Below are 16,032 nucleotides of genomic sequence, written 5' to 3'. Positions count from 1 at the left end.
GACAACCCTCTGTCTGAGTATACCATGCCAATCAATTCCACCCAAAAACGCCATCCATCTAACCCAAACATAACGCCCTCCCGCACCCTCTCATTTCGTAATAACAATCAACAACACCAAAATAATAATCAACACCACAATAACAGTCAAACTCCAATTCTCCCTCGCCTTCCTACTAAACCGATCCAACCGGCCCCTCGCCCTCACAAACTGCGCCGCATGCCGATCCACCCCTTCCTCCACATCATCCAGCAACATGACCTGCCCGTCCAGCTCATCCCCTATCTGCATGCTGAGTTCGCGCTGCCGCCCGATGGACGCGCCGAGCGAATCGAGTTGGCTGTCTTGGTCTGCGATTACGCGGCTGTGGTATTCGTGGATTTGCTCATTATCCAAAGAAGTTTGGTCTGGGGTGGAATCTGAGGGGTCGTCGCGATAGGGGAATAGGGAGGAGCGATTGGGGTCGTCGGATTCATCGGAGGGGGCGTCGGAGAAGCGGACAGATTTTGAGGTTTGGCGCGTGGGAGCGGGTTTTTTGGATTGCGCGACGGCGAAGTCGGAGGTTAGGGAGGGGGTGTTGGGGGAGGTTAGGGTTGGTGATGTTGGTGTGTTGGAGGTGGCTTTGGTGGTGGTGGGTGTGAATTGGGCGGTAAGTTCTGCGAGTTGGGTGCGTAGGCGGGGGAGTTGTGATGTTATTGATCTCACGATAAATTAGTAAATAATATTCCTGTATAGAGAGATGTCGGGTGGGCCTACTCGTCCGAGGTGTCTTGGACTTGCGACTCCAGCGACTCGATGCCGGAGCGCAATTGCTCCAGCGAGCGCGAGATCTGGCCATCTTGGCTGTTGGAGGGGAGGTTGAGGGAGAGGGCGCGTTGGCGCTCGAGTAGGGAGAGCTTGATGTGGTCGGCGAGGAGGAAGAGCTGTGGGGGGTTGGTTGCCATGGTGGCTGTGGTGGGTGAGGGTTGGTTGCAGGCGGTGGTGTAGTGCGTGGTACGGGGACCCAATGCGCCGGAGATGGTACGCGCGAACGGTGCGAGGGAAAGCGCGATTGACTTTGATAATTACGAGTGGATGCGACTATGTACAGCAATCCATGGATGTGAAACAGACACACGACGTTGCAGCTGAAGCGCGAGTGGAGATGGCAAGGCTGCTGCACTCCAGGAGCGGACCGCTGACGACAGGCCCACTATGCCGTGGCTGGGCGGCTGGGGGTTCATTGGTGGGGAGCGGCCAGGGCTGCACCATGTCGCTCTGTCGCGCAACCACCAAGCCACGGCATGCTCCCTTCTGCTTCGGGAGAATGTGCCATCCTGACCGCCCGACATAGTCTTTGCTTCTGGCGCTCTGCAGCCCCCCGTGGATGACTGGCAGAGCGGCCATCTGACAAACAAACCCCCCACAGCCACCTCGATCGACGCTCAAGAGGAGACCCGAGACAGCGCATCTCACCGCCGACTGCACCTGCCCCGACGCGCGTGAACGCGATTCTCTTTCATAAGCATCTATCCGTCGCCAACTCCCGCCAACCCTCCACACCAACTCCCCCAGCATGTCGTCGCCAAGCCCCATCCCACCCCCGAACGACCGCCGGTCTTCACGCTCGTCGCGCTCGTCCAGCAACGCCAACTGGACTGGCTGGGCCGAAGAGCAGCATGGTGGAATGCCCGTCGGCGGCCCTCCCAGCAGCCCCTCGCCCTTGGCCGTCCGCGTCTCAAACTCACCCTCAACGAAGCGCCGTCACAGCCGAATCGTCAAAGTACCCCCCGAGTTCGCCAGCCTAGAATACGTCTCCACGCCCGACAGCAACCTCACCTGCCTCATCTGCCACGCCCCCTTCGATAAGCCCGTTCAGCTCTCCTGCGACCACTACTTCTGCCGCGAGTGTCTCGATCACGCATGGGCGCCGCAGCATAAGAGGACATGTCCCACGTGCCGGCATGCTGTTGAAAGCGACAGTGACATTCGCCCGGTGCCTAAGATTATCGAGACGATGCTGGATGAGCTGGTGGTCAAGTGTCCAAACACCAAGGCAGGCTGCAACTGGGTCGCCCAGCGCGTCAACGTCAACGACCATGTCATGCTGTACTGCGAATACACGCCTGTCGAATGCTCTGCCGCAGACTGTCGTTTGCAGATATCACAGAAGGACTTCCACAAGGGCTGCTTGCATTACACCGTCAGCTGCGAGGACTGTCACGCTTCGCTCCTCAAGAAGGATCTCGAAGAGCACCAGCGGAGCCTCTGTGCTAACCGCTTGACTACCTGCACGCTCTGCTCGGCTGAGATACTACGGCTAGACCTCAAGCCTCACATCAACAACGACTGCCCGAAACATGTCATATCATGCCAGGGCACCATCGTCGGATGCAAGTTCCAAGCCGAGCGTGCCGACGTCGTACTCCACGAACCAACCTGCGCAATGGCAACCATGGCGCCCCATTTCCGCGAACAGCAGGCCCGCATCGAGAGGAACGAGGCGCGAATGGAGCCCCTGACCAGGAAAGTCGGCATCCTCGAAGACGGTCTCACCAACATCACAAACTACCTGTATCCAGCCAACGGAAACGACGCCTCCTTCCCTGTTACCGATCCCCTGGACCCCAACGACACCGACCCCCAAGCACCCACGCCAGACTTCCGCCTCCCGCCCGCTTCATTTCCACCAGCCCCACCAGGCGGAAACGACAGCAACAACTCCGCCCAACCTCCTTTCGACTCCCAAGTCCACCACCTCCTCACACTACACGACTCCCTCCGCGAAGAAGTATCCCGCATCTCCAACGCGCTCACCGACCTCGACGGCCGCACCAACATGATGATCATCAACGAGAGCCAACGCTCCAAAGACGAAATGCTGCACGTCAACGCCGCAATCAGCAACATGCGCATGCACCTGCAATGGGTAGTCAGTGCGACACTCCAACAGCGCTCCAACGCTACCGCCACTTCCAGAACACCAGGTACCGCAGGCGCAGGCGCTAGTGCGAGCGCCGGGAGTAACGCTACACGTGCGGGTAGTGCTAGGCCGGGTCCTAGTGCCACGATGCAAGGGCCCTTCCGCAGGCTGAGCGACTCCAATAGGCAGGATACGAAGCTCTAGTGTTTGTGGTGGTAGCATCCCCTTCTTTTTCCTTTGCGTTTTTATGATGGAAATGGAAATGGAAATGATCGCAGGTTCGATCTATGATGGGATGGATATGTCTTTATGAAAAGTGTTTTTATAGGCGTTTAGGGAATGGGGGAAATATGTGGGTTTGGGATCATGTACGACGGATGAGATCCTGGGTGGGATTAGGTTTATATACCCCTTCTTCTTCTTTGATATCGTGGGTTGCTGCTAGCGGAGGGAATGCCGTAGCAGGTGCAGGTACGGCATGACGGGGATGGAAATTGTGAGATTAGATAAAAGAAAATAGTACACAAAATAATCTAGACACATTATATACATCAACTGTTCATGACCATGAATTCTTCTCGTTGTTTTCGGGCACGTGAAGTCGTGTATGCCGTTAGCTGCGAATCCGTGTCGGGCGGATCATCGGTGACGTCATGCATGTGGTTTTATCGGACCCTGTATGTACCTGAAGATCGATTACGAGGCTCAGAATAATCCTGGCGAAAACATCTGATCTTCATACATCTGCAGCTTGACGTGTCTTTTTCTCTTTGCAATGGCGGGGAATACTAGTTCTGATATTTTGATTGTGAGTTTTCAATCTCTGGTTGTTGTTGTTGATTTTGAATGGGCTTGGACGCGGGCCTTTTGGCAGCTGGCGTGTATGCGACCGACATGCGCGTCTTCTCCATGCAATTAATTGAGAACGAGAAAGAGATGGAACCGAACAAACACACCCACCCAACCTCCAAACACGAAGAACCTGTTCAAGAGAACCCGATTTAACATTACTAATGAGAAAAGGCCGGCGCAATAGCAGCCTTCACAGTAGACCTCCTCGTCTACCCACTCGACACAATAAAAACGCGCATCCAAAGCCCAGAATATGCTAAACTCTACACGGATACGCGGACGGGCAAGGTGGATCCAAAGTTGTTCCGTGGTGTGTATCAGGGGATTGGGAGTGTGATTATTGCTACGTTGCCGAGCTGTAAGTAGAGGTTTCTGAACGTGGTTTTAGAGGAGAAGAGGAAAAGAGCAGAGATGCGTGGGATGAGTGAGAGAGCTTGTTGGGATAGGGGAAAGAGAAGGGGATGGCATGGTTGTCAGGGAGAGGTTTGATGAGCAAAGAGTTGAAAGATGATATGTCGTTTGGACGGAAAGAAAGTGTCCGCGAGATAAGAGGAGAACCAGATATGCGGAAAATATACATGCTAACCACCCCATCAGCAGGAGCGTTCTTCACAACCTACGAACACACAAAATCCCTCTTCACCCGCCTAAATACCAATACCAGAAACGAAGCCATCCTCCCCATAGCCTTCGTCCACGCCTCCGCCTCTTCCTTAGCAGAACTAGTCTCCTGCGCCATCCTCACCCCCGCAGAAGTCATAAAGCAGAACGCGCAGATGGTTTCTTCGACTTCTCAATCGCAGAATGCCACGTTACAGACGCTGGGTAAGTCCCCCCGTTCACTATCCACCACACGAACCGGCCATGCAAATTCGACACAACCCGCCCATACCCATCCACCACACACCAAACTAACATACCCCCCCTCCCCGTCCAGCCAAATTCCAATCCAACCCCCTCGCCCTCTGGCGCGGCTACACCGCCCTCGCAGGCCGCAACCTCCCTTTTACCGCGATGCAGTTCCCTATGTTCGAGAGGCTCAAAGAGGGGATTAAGAAGTATAGGGATGATAGAGGTTTGACGAAAGGTGGGATATTTGAGATGGGTTGGATCACGGCGTTGAGCGCGGGGAGTGCGGGGGCGGTCAGTGCGGTGCTTACGACGCCGGTGGATGTTATTAAGACGAGGGTTATGCTCGCTGCTGCGGAGGGACCTGGGGATGAGGGGAAGGGGAAGAAGGGGGGGAATGGGGGGAAAGGGTTGGTAGATGCGCTGGGGAAGGAGGCGGCGGGGACGAAGGATACGGTTAAGAATGCGGCGAAGGACGCGGCGGATTCTCTTAATCCGATGAAGGCTTCGCCGTCGCAGTCGAGAGGCAGGAAGAGTAGTTGGGCTGTGGGCAAGGAGATTGTAGAGGAGAAGGGGTTTAAGGGATTGTGGAGAGGTGGTGCGTTGAGGGGTGTTTGGACATTCATCGGGGCGGGACTATATCTGGGTGCGTATGAGAGTGGGAGGGTTTGGCTGGCGGGGAGGAGGGGGGAAAGCGTTGATGAGGATGATTTGCTGTAGTGTGTGAGATGGGAGGGAGGTGTGATGGCACGCTGTTCTCATTTGATGTGCATGACGGGTATGTAGTATCTCAAGCAGTGTTGATGACCAGTTCTTGGATAAGTACTGGGAACGCAGGCTTGTTACACTCAATCTGTTGACCTGCGGTTGCCTTCCATGTTCCTTCCAGCAGCGTTGTTCAGCGTAGGACATAACCCGGAAGAGACCCAGTCCATCATGAAATGCTCATACACGAGACGAAGTGACGCGTGGCCTAGTATCGCCTCCGCTTCTTACTGGCTGAATTTTCCTGAACTTCATCTGCAAGAGCAGCTAGGAACGCATCTGCCGACCTATTTGACTCTACGCGTCGTTGCTGTTTGATAGAACGCCTAGCCAGGTTGTTGTTCTCCGTGTACGCCGGCCGTGCAAAGGGCTCTGTAAGCACATAGTGTCAGCACTACACCCTCGACTTCTCTGGAACTATGTGTATAAGGACTTACGCAAGCGAGGTCGCAGAAGGTCTTGCAGAGTCTGTAGCGTCTCCTCTAGGCATTCTCCAAGAGACATGCACTCCCGACTCGACAATAGAACTCTCCACCCAGTGTTTTTTGGTGCGTCTATGTCGACAACGTGGGATGTGTAGGCTACGAACGAGTACCCGGGCAGCTTGGAAGTGGTATTGACGACATCGAGTATGGAGTTTGGGTTTAACTTCTGAGAGTACAAGATACGGGCGTGAGCTGATTGAGTTAGCTTTGACATGTACGAACGAGTAAGAATAGGGCGCGTACACAAGATCTGCTCTTTGATCTTCTCCTCCCAGATGATGTTCTCGTATTTGGACATCGCCATGGTGCTTGCGGTGCTGCCTTTGCCCGGCAACTAGACTTTAGGCTTGAAATGTTGCAGAAGTGAGTAGTAGAAGAGTTGGAGCTCGTCGCTGCGCGAAAAGTTTCTTGTCAACTGGAAAGCGCGACTCACCCTCACCTACCGCTCTTGTTATGAGCTAGCCCAAAACGGAGACAGCAAACAACCGCTGAGCGAATTTTCAGTCCTTTTCCAGGCGGACGCTGACATGTGGCTCAGTATGTTAAGAGTAGGAGTGTAGGAAGCGACGTAGTCTGCGCGATGGCATGTGTTGATTGATGGGTTGCATTGCTATCTATCAAGGCAGTGGCGCATACAGGTCTACTTTTTTGCATGTGGATAGTGGGGGATGCTCGTTGTATCTTCCCAACTACTCTCTTACGACTCGCCAACGCTTGATTCGGCGTCTTCGCTACGAGCAAAATCAGTTCCGCTATCCACGAGCAACCTCCGAATTGCTGGTCAAGGCAAGCTTCATCGTGAGACATCGTGTCCTTTCAGCTGCGACCTCTGGGTAGTACTTGTAGCGATCTCCGTCCGAATCGTAGCCATAGTTTCCGTACTCAGATTCATCCCGCAACTTGTCTTCCCTTGCCTTCTCTGTGGAAAAGTCAGTCAGGTCCTACACGGATGTGGGCTTGTTGGCTAAGCAACCTACTGATGCTACGACCCAACTGCGCTTGGATCCTACTCATGAGAGCTTCCAGTCCCTGGGCAAAAGAGTTGCACTGCATAGTGATGAGGAACTGGAAGACCTCGTTGGTGCTTGGCGACTCGTAGACGATAAGGTGGGTATCGTAAGAAGTGCTGTTGCCGTGTTTGACAGTAGTGTGAATGATGTCGAAGACCGAACCACTTTCGAAATCGCTGGTGTATCTCGCGCGAGCAAGAGCTTTAAGATAGTCAAATGTTAGTCTGAGAGGTGGAGCATTGTAATCGTGATTGCTTACACATGATCCGCTCTTTCATCTTATCTTCCCAGATGATGGTTTCGTACTTGGACATGGCCATGGTGGTAATGACTGCTGAGCTTGGGGGTGACGTGGGGTTGTTGTGGTTTGGAAAGTGGGGGGTAGAAGGATTGTAGTTGTCGTGTTGAAGATTTCTTATTAGCTGCGGAGAGTGCAACTCACCTTCACCTCCTCGCTTATGACCTGAACTACGTGACTAATCCGCAGCGAGAATAGCAAGGACTCCTCAAACGGAACTTCGGCGCTCGGGTTCTGGCACGAATTATGAAATGGCAGTTTTTCGCCGATGTTTGCATTGCTATAGTAGCTGAAGTGAGGCTGACAATCGGGCTATGGCCGTTGCGTGTGCCGTTGCATGTGTAGTGGCAAAAGTTCCATCTCCATCTTCTTTGCCACACCCTCCAGACTCGCAAGTGTCTGGTATGGAGTTGATACTGCGCATGTGGGTAGAGGCGCGGTACCGCTAGCGACCACGTACCCATCGTTAACGAATAAAGATTCCACCATCGAATGGATCAGAGAAGTCTTCGCGCGTTCTCAGCCTCTCTAGTCTCTCTGTCCTCACGACGCTCCCGAACCTGCGCAGGTACTTGAACACGACCCTTTCTCTTCTGCTCTGTAACAGGACCGCTCAGTCAGTTCTTGCGCTTTTCGTCTTCGGCCACCGTGCTTACCAATCTTGTCACCCAGCCGCTTTGTAAGTTCTACCATGAGAGTGTCCAAACCGCCCAAAATGCTCGTACTGTTATCGACCGAAAGAACAATTTCCCAGTCCCTTTCCGGATACGTGCCCAACGGGGCATAAACGATAAGGTGAGTTGTGTAATCAGGGCCTTCCGAAGTGTCGGCCCTGCTATGAACGATGTCGAAGCCTGAACCATATTGGAAACGCTGAGAATATAGGGAACGACCTTGTGCTGCGATTTGATCGTAAGTTATTGAATATTAGGGTGTGAATGGGAAGTAGTAGCGACGTACACAGGATCTGTTCCTTTATCTCTTTCTCCCGTATAGCCGAGTCGGGATTGGCCCAGGCCCTGAATTTCGTTTCCAACATCATATGTTCTGAATAACTAGTTGCGTGGGTAGTGATGTGTTGTTGGAGTAGGAGTTTGGGATGTGGAGCTGTTGTGCGAAAAGTTCCTTGTCTATCTAGGTACCATGGTACTGCACAAGACGCGATCCCAAGCCCACTTTCTTTGCCGGTACTCGGATAGTTCGCATTTGGCAACCACAAGTGCGCAGCAATGCGACACCACTACCCTCATCTGGCCAAAGTGCTCTTGCAAGACTCAACCTATATGCCGCTCGCAGCCGAACATCTAATAGCAGCCACAAGATCTCCCACCCCCTTGTTAACCTGTACATAGTTACGGATGAGCAGCCGGAACGGCACGACAGGTATTCCGTAGGAAAATTTCTGAGTAGGCCTATTCCGGCATGTGCTTCTTGGACTTCTTGACTAAGTATGGTCAGTGAGCTACTCTTGTGTGTTAGAATTCTTGTTCATTCACTGACCCATGACATCAGCGACCCTCCTGCGCAACTCCCGAATCAGATCATCGTACGCCAAGCTCACGCTGATGGTGCCGAAGGTGTCTAGAATAGGCACCCAATTGGATTCTCCGGCATCAGGATAGACGATGACCCAGGCCGAGAAGAGTGATGGGGCACCGTGCATCCAAATATCACTAATGATGACGTCGAATTCGCAGCCTTTGGGCCAATGTTCACCAAAGACTGCGCGAGCGTGGGCTATCGGAATGTTAGACATGTCAAACGGCTGCGATTCGAAGACACTCACACAGTATGGTCGCTTTGAGCGTCTCTTCAGATTGATGCTCGCTGGTTTTCTCGCAAGTGGACGACATCTTGGCTGTTTGAGCGAAGGGTTTTGAGTCTCGTGTTGGAGTGTGAGAGTGTTTGAGGGAAAAACAGACAGGTTGTACATATCAGTACGGGCCCTTCGTCTCTAAGGCCGTAACTCTGCGCTTGCTCTCTCTGTTTGCGAAGACGTCATTAGTCCTTGGCAAATGCGAATCGGGTAGGACCAAAAGTGAAGGTGAGAGTAAGACTGTAAAACTGCGTCTCGGCACACAGGTATTTCAACAAAGCTTTCGCTCTGCTATCTGCTCTCTACTTTCTCCATACTACACTTAACGACATCCCACGTATCAACAGCAACGATGGGCCAAGCACAAGAGGAAGAAGCGCTCAAAGCCACCATCATCTGTATGTACTAACGTTGTTACTTCTGTTTATAAAACTAACGTAACACAAAGCCCACGCTCGCGTCATCTACGGCCCCAAGTACCCCGCCGGCTCCGTGTTCGACGTTGTCACCAGCTGCGAGTATCTGAGCACTGTGTCCCATGTCGTCGTTTACCCCAAAACAAAGCCGTACTCAGCTGGCGAAGTCGTATCCGCCGAGCACAAGGTAGTCCTGTTCTCCCAAAAACTCAGTCGAGTGGAAGAAACCTACCACAACCTGCTCCAGCATCTGCGTTCCAAGATAGCCGCTGCGTTGAGTACCTAGGTAAGGAGAGGAAAATGTGAAGATACAAGGACTAGAGACTAACAGCAAGTAGAGTAGCAAAGGTGCAAGGCCAGCGACAGGAAGTAATTTACATTGACTCGGCGGCTTGGGATCATGGCTACCAGGCACGTCAACCTAGGAAACATGCAAAGTAGGTGGCTTAACTTCATTGTAGGCTCCAGGCCTGTTCGGGGATTGAGATCTTGGAAATGTCTGGTAACGTGGCTATCAGGCGGGTGCGTCCATGCCGAGAAATAGCTCTACATATGGTTGGTCCTGCATTTGCTGTTTGCGATCAAGTCACTACCTAGGTAGAGCTAAGGGAATACAATGTGTCTTGGCATACAAGTGTTTTCCTATAAATCATTTTGTCTTCGCCTCGCCACTCTCATATTCCTGCAGCCATACACTTTCCCACTCAACTTCAAACCCCATGCCCAAGTTCGAACTCCGCATTGGGCAACAGCAAACATGAGCTCCGTAGCAGTGGAAGAAGAGGCGCTCAAAGCCACCATCCTCTGTACGTTTCTAGACGGGTATCAATCCTTCTCGAATGACTAATTCGCTCCACAGCCCATATCCGCGTGATTCACGGTGAGAAATACCCGGGAGGCTCAAAATTCGACGTCGTCAGTAGTGATACTCCGGGAGACAAGAATCAATTCACCGCCTATGTCGTCGTCTTCCCTCCAAGGCCACTCTTCAAGACAGTCGAAAACGCCGCCCCCGTTTGGTCTCCAGTTATGACATCGAGTTCTGGGATATCCATGATCCAAGCTTATGAAAAGCTCCTTGCCGGCCTGCGGAAAGAAATGAGGGAGGTCATGGGTAAGTGAAGAATTTTGCGGCACTATCGCATCCATCCACTGACTAGGTTTAGTTGAGGCGTACAAGAAGAAGACTGAGAAGTAATTCGCGATGGATTCGCCAACACTGGACTGGCTTCGGGACCTCTTGGTCCCGACTACATAGGGAAGGATGTATCGGGTTAGCTGGAAGCGGCCATGGAAGCTAGGAGAAGGAACACCAGCCTGACACATGTAAAACAGCTTGACTCAAGTGAATACAAGCAAAGAATCGGGCCTGGCGTCTTGGCACCCAAAATAGTCATGACCGAATCCGCTCTCTGCTGTCTACTCCCTCTCACTTACAATAATTCCCAAACACCTGTCCACGTCAGCGAAGATGGGAGACAACAGTCAAGTCATTCACGAAGAGGCGCTTGTTACGCGCATCATATGTACGTCCGAACGAAATCGACGACAGCTTGTTCATCCAGCTAATATATCTCAAAGCCCAGGCCCGCGCTATCTACGGCCCCAAGTATCCCCACGGATCCATTTTCGATGTCATCTACAGCAGTGACACCACAGGCGACGGCGTTGTCTCATGGGTCATCGTCTACCCGCAGCCGAACGCCGCTGATTGGAAGACTGGAAAGGCTGTTTCCAACGACTGGATTCCAGTCCTAAAGTCGGAGCGCATCGTCACAGGACCTCATTCCCATCCCGTCTTCCCGACGAGGTATCTTCTCGAGAAAAGCTACAACAATCTCATCGAGAAGCTGCGTGTCCAGATGGTCGAGACTATGGCTACTATGGGTAAGTAGAGAAGTGCTATGATGTGAGAGAAGCGCTCGCTCACAGGTAGCAGAGAAGACAGATGAGGCAAAGAAGCTGAAGAAGTACGACATCAGCACTGACTGGTGGAAGGAGTGATACATTGACACTCTTTGCTGGCAGTCATGGATAGCAAGGAAACAGGTCGTCAAGGTGGGATGTATGTTAGCGCCTCGGCCCATATATATTCTGCGATAGACCCTTTACTCTCGAATGTCTGCTCCTCGCTCTGGCTCTTTCATACTCCTACGCTAAGAACCAAACCCTGCGCGACAACAGCCGGAATGTTTGATAAAGTGCATGTACTGTTATCCACGGCCTAGAAGTCGTATTGCATGGCAGACTGCCGGCTGCTACCGAACCAAATATGCTAATTCCTCTTATGTTACATACACCCCACCTCCGAAACACCCCAAAAACTCCTACTCCCCACCCCCATCCGCAGCATCCCCATTCCCTTCCGCAGCCGCCTTCGCAGCCTGCGCCATCTTCCACCTCTGCGCATTCGCCATAAGCTTCGCCAACTTCGCCGCACTCTCGTCGTCGGCCGGGAAAACATAATCGACATACTCCTCGAAGCTGTCGTCGTCCAACTTCCTCCTCTTCTTGACCTTGCGGGGCATCTGTTTCTCGATCTTGTCCTTGTCCTCTGCAGTTCCATGAACATCTTCGAACGCTTTCCACGCAGAGAGAAGCGCCACGCGGTCTTCCTTAAGGTCCTTCTCCTTGAGTCGGGTGTGCGCGCGGGTGAAGACTTCGCGAGCGCGGGATTTGGCGAGCTCGCTGATTGTTTCGTCGTCTTCGGGGGTGGTTTCGTCGGGGACGCCGAGTTCGAATTGGGCGTAGGAGAGCCAGACTTTGACGTGGTCGGTCTTTTCGAGGAGGCGCTCGTAGAGTGCGCGTGTGCGGCCGTATTCGCCTTCTTCTTCTTCGAAGTCGATGTATGCTTTCCATAGAACTTCCGGCATGTCCATTTCTTGTGTGTCAACAGCGATTTCAAAGATGCTACGCGCACGGTCAAGGTCGTCGAGACCACGCTCTAGGTTAGCGAAGTTGATCCATGTGTGGCAGTTTGAGCCGTTCCACTCAATGTACTTGGTGTAAAGCTGCCGACAGCGGTTGAACTCGAAGAGCTTCATCTCCAGTTCGATGTAGCCCTTGAAGAGCTTGTCCTTTGGACACATGCCCAAACTTTGACCCAGCAGCTTGCGTGCAGCGGTGAGCTCTCCTTGTCGCACAAGGAAATGAGCAAAAGCCAGCCATACTTTGGCGAATGTGAAGCGCTTGTGTGGCAGCAAACGTATACACTCTTGGTAGATTTGACGGGTTCGTTCGATGTCGTGCGAAACTGTCTCCTCCCAGACTGCGTAGAAAAGCCAAAGATATATGTACCGTCTCCAGTGGCGCTTCTCCTGTGTGGGTGGTATCTGGGCGATCGCTCGCTCGTATATGTCTCGAACACGGTCGGGATTGCCAGACGTCTCTTCCAGTCGGGCAAAATCGATCCAGCTGTCGTAGTTCTTGGGGTTCTCCTTGATTTGCTCCTCGTAGTGTACACGTCGTTTCGACAGAATTACGTCTTCAATACCGTCTCGGTCTCCGTATTGTTTCTCGAAGGTTGTGAAGGCTTTGTGTAGGTTGACCGATTTCGATCGTGGCATACGATCAAGGGCGAACTTGTAGATAGCTCGGGCACGTTCCAGCTCTTTCAGTCTTGCCTCGAACTTCGCGTATGCCATGAATAGCTTCTCATCCATAAACTCGTCTCCCAGTGTTGTGACAGCGGTACCGTAGACATCGCGCACGAGGTCGCTGGTACCGTTCTCCTCCTCAAACTTGGCCCATTTGATCCAGTTCTTGGGTTCCGGATGAACAACGGTGAAGCGCTCAAAGATTGCCCGGCATCTCTCAAATTCGCCGTGTCTCTTCTCCAACTTGATGTATGAGCTCCATGCCGCCTCCTCAGGCTCCCACTGCATCCAGCGTTCGAAGACGGAGCGGGCACCGTCGATGTTGCCGAGCGTCTCCTCCATGTAGACATACTTGTACCATAGCTTGTCGACTCGCGGAAGAATGGTCACGGCGCGGTCGAGAAGGTTACGGGCATGCTGGACGTTGCGGTGCTTCATCTCACTCTCAATGTATCGCAGCCATAACGGGACGGAGGTTGAGTCGACATCGAGAGCTCGTTCAAAGATGCTTCGGGCACGTCGAAATTCCTTCTGCTCCAGCTCCCAGGAAGCATAGCGCATCCAGTTGTTCATGTTGATACGGTTCCGCCGCACATAGTCCTCAAACTCCTTCCTCTTCCTCCCCTGGAACTCATGCAGCTCCTCGATGTCGGCGAAGCGCTGCGTTGGCGCCTTGAGCTTCTCATCTTGACGGTCGACGGCTTCTCTCAGCAATTGCTCGGCAGAGATCTGGACAGCCGCCGCGGCCTTGTTCTTGACCCGCGGGGGTCCTCGTGAGGCCTCCATGTTGGCGTTCGAATATGATGATCAAGGGCGTGATATGGGATGTAACGGTATGCGCGTGATGGTGAGAGAGGGCGAGGCGCACGTCGGTCGTGAAGGCTGTCGCGCCTGGGTCGTGTCGGAGTAACAGAGCTCCAAAGGTTGGTCCGGATCGCTCCAACCGCCGAACACGTGATCGCGGATGCCTACGCAGTGCGACTACGGTACAATAGCTTGGCGATAGCAATTGTCGTATGTAGGTCGTCGTTCTGCGATGCGACAAGATTATTCTGTAACGTGAGAACGCGACTGCCTTAGCGCAACTTTTATCCGCTGCACGCCAAGCAATTAGCACTTTCACGTCACTGCCGTCGCAACTTCTCTCTCCCCACGACACTCTCCCGCGCGCATTCACAACTCGACCGGCGGCCATCCCAGGCAACAGGTACGTAGTATACCAACGATCCCGAACTCAGCGCTCAACCGATATCCACTAGGAGGGTAACCTCTGGCCGCCGTCGCGACTTCTTCGACTGCTCCTGTCTGGTAGCGACGCTCATCCTCGCACACCTCGAATACCCCCAACCTACATTCTGCCATGGCGACTCTCGAGCAAGAGCTCCTGGCGGACTTCGCAGACAGTGGTGATGAGGATGTCCAGGATTTGGAGAATGACTTCGCCGAGGGTTCTGGCGACGACGATGAGATGGTAGACGAGGAGGCACAATATCGCGAGAAGCAGCAGGACAAAGACAAGGAAAACAAGGGGCCAGCCGACATTCGATCCGCGCAACAGCTCAAGACGAACCTGGACCCCGTCCTCAAGCGCATCGAAGAGGCCAAGGACCAGATGGACATAGTCGAGGGCGAATCGTTTGAGGAATCTCCCGAGTATCAACTCCTGACTGAAGCCAACGAGTTCTCCACACAGATCGATGGCGAGACTGCTAGCGTCCACAAGTTCATTCGCGACCACTATTCGGCCTTCTTCCCCCATTTGGAGGACCTGATCAAGAACCCTGTCGTCTACGCCAAAGCATGTTTGGTCATCGGCGGCGGACCTTTGTCAAGCATCAAAGATATCAGCCCCAAGCTGAGGCAAATCGAAGGAATGGAGCCTGCCCAGGTCATGATTGTCGAGATTGAAGCCACACGTGTGGAAGGGAGACTTCTTGAACAATCTGAGCTGGACCTGGTGTCAAACGCATGCCATCTGCTGCTCGAGCTACACGCCGCCAAGTCCAAGATTCTGGGTTTCGTCGAATCCCGAACTGAGCTGTTCGCGCCTAACCTTACCGCGCTCATTGGTAGTTTGACCGCAGCCCATCTCATCTCATACTCTGGCGGTATCGCGAACCTAGCTAAGACTCCCGCTTGCAACATCGCGCCTCTAGGTTCGACTAAAGTCTCCGGGGCTACCGTCGGACTTTCGAACATGGGTCTGAGGCACGAGGGTTACCTGTACCACAGCGACATTATCCAGAACCAAAGGCCAGACCTCAGGAAGCAGGCGCTACGCATTGTGGCTGCTAAGGTCATCCTCGCCGCACGTGTAGACGCCCATTCCAACTCCGGCACTGCCGACATTGGTATGGACCTGAGGAAAGAATGCGAGCGGCGTCTAGACAAGCTGGTCGAAATGCCGGCGAATCAAAAAGCTGGAGGAAGGGCCCTTCCCGTACCCGATGAGAAGCCGTCCCGCAAGAGAGGTGGAAGGAGAGCCCGCAAGGCCAAGGAAGCAACAGCCATGACCGAAATCCGCAAGGCCCAGAACCGGATGACTTTCGGCAAGGAAGAGAAGGAAGTCGGCTACGGTGACTCCGTAGCAGGCATGGGCATGATCGGAGCCACAGACACCGGACGACTCCGCGCGCAACAAATCGACCCCAAGACGCGCGCCAAACTCAGCAAGAAGAACCCCGGCTGGGGCACCGACACCACGCTTGGTGCAGCTTCGTCTCTCAAAGGCTTTGGCGGAAGCGGTACGGCGACCAGTCTACGTGCCCAGGGCCTACGAACCGGTGGTGTGGGTCTTGGTGGTGCGGGAACAAACTCCATCGCGTTCACACCTGTCCAAGGCCTCGAGTTGGTTGATCCCAAGGCGCGTGAGGAAGCCAACCGTAAAAGAAAGGCAGACGAGGATAGGTGGTTCAAGGGTGGTTCGTTCACGCAGCTCAACGGTAGCTCGAAGGTTGATGCTGGCGGTTTCAAGGTGCCGGCGCTGCCGAACAAGAAGCCTAAGACGGATACTTAGTTGGTCGTCTTGGTTGTTATGGTTGTG

At 53.4% G+C, this 16,032-nt stretch overlaps 9 protein-coding genes across 9 annotated transcripts; 4 read left to right on the top strand and 5 right to left on the bottom strand.

Annotated features, from left to right (window-relative positions):
* Positions 1 to 90: 90 nt before the first annotated feature.
* J4E79_010646 (uncharacterized protein) lies at positions 91 to 944 on the bottom strand (the record flags this gene model as incomplete). Its single annotated transcript, XM_049359481.1, has 2 exons — positions 91 to 700; positions 757 to 944. The coding sequence occupies 2 exons, from the start codon at positions 942 to 944 to the stop codon at positions 91 to 93; spliced, it is 798 nt and encodes a 265-aa protein (XP_049206012.1).
* Positions 945 to 1,555: 611 nt separating this feature from the next.
* J4E79_010645 (uncharacterized protein) lies at positions 1,556 to 3,106 on the top strand (the record flags this gene model as incomplete). Its single annotated transcript, XM_049359480.1, has 1 exon — positions 1,556 to 3,106. The coding sequence occupies one exon, from the start codon at positions 1,556 to 1,558 to the stop codon at positions 3,104 to 3,106; it is 1,551 nt and encodes a 516-aa protein (XP_049206011.1).
* Positions 3,107 to 4,266: 1,160 nt separating this feature from the next.
* Positions 4,267 to 5,323, top strand: J4E79_010644 (uncharacterized protein; the record flags this gene model as incomplete). Its single annotated transcript, XM_049359479.1, has 2 exons — positions 4,267 to 4,579; positions 4,692 to 5,323. The coding sequence occupies 2 exons, from the start codon at positions 4,267 to 4,269 to the stop codon at positions 5,321 to 5,323; spliced, it is 945 nt and encodes a 314-aa protein (XP_049206010.1).
* A 253-nt stretch (positions 5,324 to 5,576) lies between these two features.
* On the bottom strand, positions 5,577 to 6,157 carry J4E79_010643 (uncharacterized protein; the record flags this gene model as incomplete). Its single annotated transcript, XM_049359478.1, has 3 exons — positions 5,577 to 5,740; positions 5,806 to 6,045; positions 6,097 to 6,157. 3 exons carry the CDS (start codon positions 6,155 to 6,157, stop codon positions 5,577 to 5,579), a joined length of 465 nt encoding a protein of 154 aa, XP_049206009.1.
* Positions 6,158 to 6,605: 448 nt separating this feature from the next.
* Positions 6,606 to 7,183, bottom strand: J4E79_010642 (uncharacterized protein; the record flags this gene model as incomplete). The annotated part of the gene is made up of 3 exons (XM_049359477.1): positions 6,606 to 6,772; positions 6,831 to 7,064; positions 7,123 to 7,183. 3 exons carry the CDS (start codon positions 7,181 to 7,183, stop codon positions 6,606 to 6,608), a joined length of 462 nt encoding a protein of 153 aa, XP_049206008.1.
* A 1,470-nt stretch (positions 7,184 to 8,653) lies between these two features.
* Positions 8,654 to 9,014, bottom strand: J4E79_010641 (uncharacterized protein; the record flags this gene model as incomplete). Its single annotated transcript, XM_049359476.1, has 2 exons — positions 8,654 to 8,898; positions 8,948 to 9,014. The coding sequence occupies 2 exons, from the start codon at positions 9,012 to 9,014 to the stop codon at positions 8,654 to 8,656; spliced, it is 312 nt and encodes a 103-aa protein (XP_049206007.1).
* Positions 9,015 to 9,329: 315 nt separating this feature from the next.
* Positions 9,330 to 9,679, top strand: J4E79_010640 (uncharacterized protein; the record flags this gene model as incomplete). The annotated part of the gene is made up of 2 exons (XM_049359475.1): positions 9,330 to 9,375; positions 9,426 to 9,679. The coding sequence occupies 2 exons, from the start codon at positions 9,330 to 9,332 to the stop codon at positions 9,677 to 9,679; spliced, it is 300 nt and encodes a 99-aa protein (XP_049206006.1).
* A 471-nt stretch (positions 9,680 to 10,150) lies between these two features.
* Positions 10,151 to 11,397, top strand: J4E79_010639 (uncharacterized protein; the record flags this gene model as incomplete). The annotated part of the gene is made up of 4 exons (XM_049359474.1): positions 10,151 to 10,199; positions 10,253 to 10,507; positions 10,879 to 11,280; positions 11,333 to 11,397. The coding sequence occupies 4 exons, from the start codon at positions 10,151 to 10,153 to the stop codon at positions 11,395 to 11,397; spliced, it is 771 nt and encodes a 256-aa protein (XP_049206005.1).
* A 323-nt stretch (positions 11,398 to 11,720) lies between these two features.
* On the bottom strand, positions 11,721 to 13,775 carry CLF1 (NineTeen Complex (NTC) component; the record flags this gene model as incomplete). The annotated part of the gene is made up of 1 exon (XM_049359473.1): positions 11,721 to 13,775. The coding sequence occupies one exon, from the start codon at positions 13,773 to 13,775 to the stop codon at positions 11,721 to 11,723; it is 2,055 nt and encodes a 684-aa protein (XP_049206004.1).
* Positions 13,776 to 16,032: the final 2,257 nt, after the last annotated feature.

This window comes from Alternaria viburni (assembly GCF_023758015.1).
Source record: "Alternaria viburni strain BMP 2772 chromosome Unknown scaffold_32, whole genome shotgun sequence".
Classification (NCBI taxonomy): domain Eukaryota; kingdom Fungi; phylum Ascomycota; class Dothideomycetes; order Pleosporales; family Pleosporaceae; genus Alternaria; species Alternaria viburni.
This window is presented reverse-complemented; position numbering and strand designations above follow the sequence as displayed.